This window comes from Cnephaeus nilssonii, assembly GCF_951640355.1.
Source record: "Cnephaeus nilssonii genome assembly, chromosome: 6".
Classification (NCBI taxonomy): Eukaryota; Metazoa; Chordata; class Mammalia; order Chiroptera; family Vespertilionidae; genus Cnephaeus; species Cnephaeus nilssonii.
In genome coordinates, this window is record NC_137077.1 from 68766075 (window position 1) to 68771187 (window position 5113).

Genomic DNA, 5113 nt, shown 5'->3' on the forward strand with positions numbered 1-5113 from the left:
TTGCACCATCTAGTGGATTTAAATGACAACTGCGCAGTGCCGTACAGGATTACGAGTTAATTGAACAAGTTAAGTTTTCAAACATGCTGGAGAACTGCTCCTAAAACTATTTCGGATCACACCACAAATAAACTCATAATTATTTTTATTTCCTTTTTCATAAGGAAATCAATTAAGCATGGGGGATGAGTTAACAGCGACTGTTTAAATCTACAACTAAATAACAAAAACAGCATCCCTGTAATCTGTTTACGATTAGACTTAATATATACATTTCAGCCTGTCCCACCCTCTTCCTAAACTCCAAGGCTTCCAAGGCAGCTGCGCAGACGCGCCGCGCGTCTGCACGGAGCCAGTGCGCAGGCGCGCTTAGAGCGGAAGCGGGGAGGCGGGGCTAACCACGGAGCCAGGAGCGGAAGAGGCCCAGGCAGCTGGGTGTAGCGCGGGGACTGTTTGGCGGTGAGTCTGGGGTCGGCTGGAGCTCAAAGCCCCAGACCGCGGGGGACGTCCGGAGACGCTAACGACTTGGTGTTCCGGGGCGGTCGCCGCTGACGGCTGGTTCGCCGACGGCTGGCTCCCTGCCTGCGGCCGCGGACACCCCCGCCTCGTCGCCTGAAGATCGGCCCTGAGAGGCCTGTAGGCCTAGGCGCGGCCCGCGGAGCCCGACGCGCTGCTGCCGCCCGCGCTGCTGTGAGTACCGCTACGAGCGCCCTCTCCACGGTCCTTTACACATTAAAATGGAGGAGATTTCGTTGGCTAACCTGGATACTAACAAGCTAGAGGCCATCGCTCAGGAGATATACGTAGACCTGATAGAGGATTCTTGTTTGGGCTTCTGCTTTGAGGTGCACCGGGCAGTCAAGTGTGGCTACTTCTACCTGGAGTTCGCGGACACTGGTAGCGTGAAGGATTTTGGCATTCAGCCCGTGGAGGATAAAGGAGCGTGCCGCCTCCCGCTCTGCTCCCTTCCTGGAGAATCTGGGAATGGGCCTGATCAGCAGCTGCAGCGCTCACCTCCGGAATTCCAGTAGCTGCAATATGCGAGAGCCTGAGTGTGACCAGGACAATAACATAGACCGGTCCTGTGGTCTGGAGAAGTTAGGTAGCTAAGTAAGGGGCGAAAAAAAATCAGACAAAACTCCCAATTCCCATTGAAGATTCTAGCCTTTAAAACCCCAAAGTGGAGAATTTAAAAATTCGGATTCTTTTCTAAGTGTGTTAACCTGGGATCAGTTTTGAAACCCTGGGCAGGAGGAGCTGTGCACCTGGCACCATGCAATGCAAGGTTGATTTGTAAACACACCAGAGAGTGCACAAGATCCCTGTACTGCCCCCCCTTGCGCAGGGGAGCCGCTGTGTGCCCAGCATACAAGATACTTTGGTTCCTCATCCTTTCGGTTTGCCCGATGTCAAGGGCTTCTTCAATAACTAACACTTTGGACATAACTGATGGCCAGGCCTTTATCTTTGGGCCTCAGTGGACTGCTCCTCTGATCTCTGAGCCTCTGTTTTTGGACTTCTTCAAGACAAAATGAAAGTCCAGTTTGAGATCTGGATATTAACAATTACAATTTGGGAAAACCGAGAAGAATTTCCAGCCGCATCTGGTTAGGGGAAACTCTGTGGTCTTGGCTCCAATAAGAAGAAAAGGTCAAGTCACCAACTTCCCACGGGTCCAGCATTTACAGTGACTTCAACGGACTTGGGGACAAGGGCTAGCCTATTGTTGAAGAGAGCCCTCTTTCCGGCATCCCACGTGGTGGCATAGGCTTAGCAGATGGACTGCTTGGTTATCCAGGCAGGTTGAGGATTTGGTTCTGGTCCCTTGGGGGGAAGTAGCAGGGGCCTCTGCAACTATGCACGATCTCTCAAACAGCAAGATTCATCTCTGGATATCTTATTCTGTGGACAACAGTTTGCTGGGGCAGTCATTTTCTTACTCTTGAGTTATGGTTACATAGCCCAGTCCGTGGGTCTGACTTGGTCACTATGCTAGGTCACTACCTGCCTTCTACCCTAGGGGCAGGCCTAAACTATGGAGGAGCATCATGGCTGTGCAGGAGGCTGTGCTTTGAAAGCTGAGCCCAGAGTGGACCTCTTCCAGCAGCCCTCAATAATGTGAATGGGTTAGTGTTAGGAGCCAAGGAGCAGGACTGGGTTTTCTCCCATCTGCCTGTGCAGTATCCAGTCGAATGGGGGCGGGGCGGGGGGGGGGTGTGCAGTTACAGAGCTCTGCTGTGGTACCTCTGGACTGTCACCACCTTCTCTGCCCCTCACAAAGGGCAGTCCTTATCAGTTGGTCTTCTTTGGACCTTGAATACAGGAGCTGTTTTTTGTTGTTGAAAGTCAGGGAAGGGCCCCCAGAAATTCCTTGGCTTCAGGGAATGGGATAGGGGAAGATGGAAAGTGTGAGCCGCATATCAAAACTACCCTCTACTTTATTCCCTGATTGCGGGTTATGAAGTGTAGAGGGGAGGGAGCCCCAAGGTGAGCAGGTGCTGCTTTATTTGAAATGTTTTCTTACCTCATTCTGTGCCCCAGTAAGGGGGCCCAGCCTCATCTGTCTGGCTTGGCCCCCATCTTCCTCCTTTTCCCTGCTCCACTGCCTATCTGGTGCAGCTCATGATTCCAGGTGCTGCCTGCCACCTTGATTTTACAATGACCAGTTTCAGTTCATTCCTTGATGCTCCTGCTTCTGAAGTCTAACCAGTTTCATTTTCCTTGGCTTCTTTTAAGTTTTTCCCCCTTGTTTTTGTGGGAGACTCAGAAGAATCTATGGCTCCCTCTGTTGGGATTAGGGTGGGGAAAAAAGTAATTGTTTGTATATGAAAGGCAATGTGATTCCCAAGTCTTTCTCCTCTAGGACTGCCTTGCTAATATGCCTTCCTGCTGTGTCTTATTTCATGAGGAGTTATAGCTTCCCACTTCCACTTGGATAAGCAGAACGGTAAAGGCTAGAGACAAACACATGGATGGAGTGGGTCCTGATCCATTTTCTCTAACCCTGGCTATGCATGTATCCTTTCTTACTCTAGAAGGAATTATTTGGACTGTGTGGACTGATTTGGGGTACATGCTCTAGAAGATTTAGGAAACAATAGTAATAGGGCCTCAATATTGTGGATTACTGCATTTTCCCCCTAGAGTTGTCCTGGTCAGGGTAGGGGCCTAGTTACAGATTGGTCTTTAATCTAAGAATTACGATTACTTTTTAAAAAGTCAAACTTTGGCAAGAGCTAAAATAATTTTGGGTAATCTGCCCTTGACTTTATAGACATCTTCTAGGGAGATACAGAAGTAAAGGAGGGTTTAAGTGAGACTCTGGCCTACTTCCAGATAATGTCTGGGAAACACTGAAGGTAATGCCATTGTTCACTCTTCCATCAGAGAGGGAGCTCGGATTGTGACATTACCATTTTCTTACTGGCCTTTTCTCCTGGTTAGAGGATGAAGTGGGAAGTTCATATCTCTCACTTGGTTTTGTTTTTTGCCCCCCCACTGTTAGGGCAGTAGCCCCCTGCCCTGGATGGGTATGAAGTGGGCTAGAACAAACTAATTCCTTTCATTTTGGTGGAGATAATGCTCCCTACCATATAGTTGACCGTGATTAGGAACTCTCCTTTCCTTACTATCTTCCCTCTAACAGCAAAATTCTTATCCTTTCCTCTTCAATTAAATGTATTGATCACCCTGTAATTCTTTATGTGTCTGTGTGTGTGTGGGTGTGTGTGTGTGTGTGTGTGTATGGGGGGAAGGGGTTCTTTACAAAATTTCTGTGGTTTGTGGCTTATTCTTCCATACATTATTTCCTATCACCGCATGCCCAGGGGCCATTACCTGGCATTATCGCATGCTGGGATCATTGGGGAAGTGTAGTGAAATTCACCTCTGTCCTTTGTTTTGGAGATTCTTATTTTTGCAAAGTAGTTTATCCTATATAGATTGCTGTGTATTCCCCTTGCCCCTATGGCTGCTGGTGTAAATAAATTGCATCTCCCCATTGGTAAATAGTAATAATAAAATTTTTAAAAATGACTTTATTTGGCCTTTGTATGTTAATCCTTTACAACTATATGTTTTTCAGGTATTGATAGTAAAATAAATGTTTAATTGCTGTTGAACCTTAACCTTTTGCACTCGGATGTTGAGTGTGACTCAACACGGTTAGCATTAGAATAAAGGAATCGAGAAAAAAGCAAGCAAGTGCAAAGGGGTTAATCACTTTTTCCTGATTGGGAGTTTTATCAGTATAGATAGAAGAACACTGTCTAACTTTGTTTTTCCATCTAGTTCTGCAAATTTACTTTCTGCAACATCCAGTGAAAGAAACAAACTATATAGAATCTACCCTTTTTCATATGAGGTAAGAATGTAGTAAAATAAATATAGTCCAACCTAACACCAAAAGTTCAATGTGAAAGATAGTTCAATTTAAATGGAACTCAAGGTATCTTAAATATATACCTTTCACCACCACTTCAAGCTAATGTCCTTGCTCTAAAAAGGCAAGTGATTCATAGGAAAACATGAGTTTACCTTTATAAAGGTAGTTTTTTCCAAATACTTTATATTTTACCCCAACTTTTCATGTTTTTCACTTTGTTTTTAGAATAATTTTGAATTTTTTATTCCATTTCCTAATCCAGAGTTGGAGTACTTCCCCTCAAGTTGTGCATATTAATTACTTCTTAGTACTGATAAAAATCACTTGATTGCTAAATGTTGTAGTTCATTAAAGAAACAGTCCAAAATTGGAAATAATGTTGTTAGTTGAGTACAAATTATTATAGGAATTAAGAGGGAAAATTGTCTCAAAATAGGGAGCCTTCTGGACATATAACATGATTTTGAGTCACAACATTCAAATGCAGCCACAGCAAATACTTTTGGATCTTATTTTGTATGTTTAGATCGGAATTAATATATTTAATACCAACCTAGTTAGTTTTTTGAAATAAGATATTTGCAAGACCTCAGTGCCTTACTAAATTCATGGTAAGACTTCTAAAATTATTCCTTTTCATGTTTTCTAATTATTTTTTCTTAAAAAGAAAAAACACATTATATACCTTTTAAGTTCCTACGTTTCACTCCCTACTACTGCATTTTAGCA

General features: G+C 44.7%; 1 protein-coding gene across 1 annotated transcript; it reads left to right on the forward strand.

The window, feature by feature from the left end:
* The first annotated feature begins 395 nt into the window (after positions 1–395).
* Positions 396–4036, forward strand: ATXN7L3B (ataxin 7 like 3B). Its single transcript, XM_079774496.1, has one exon. It carries the CDS (start codon positions 738–740, stop codon positions 1029–1031), a length of 294 nt encoding a protein of 97 aa, XP_079630622.1. The 5' UTR covers positions 396–737; the 3' UTR covers positions 1032–4036.
* Positions 4037–5113: the final 1077 nt, after the last annotated feature.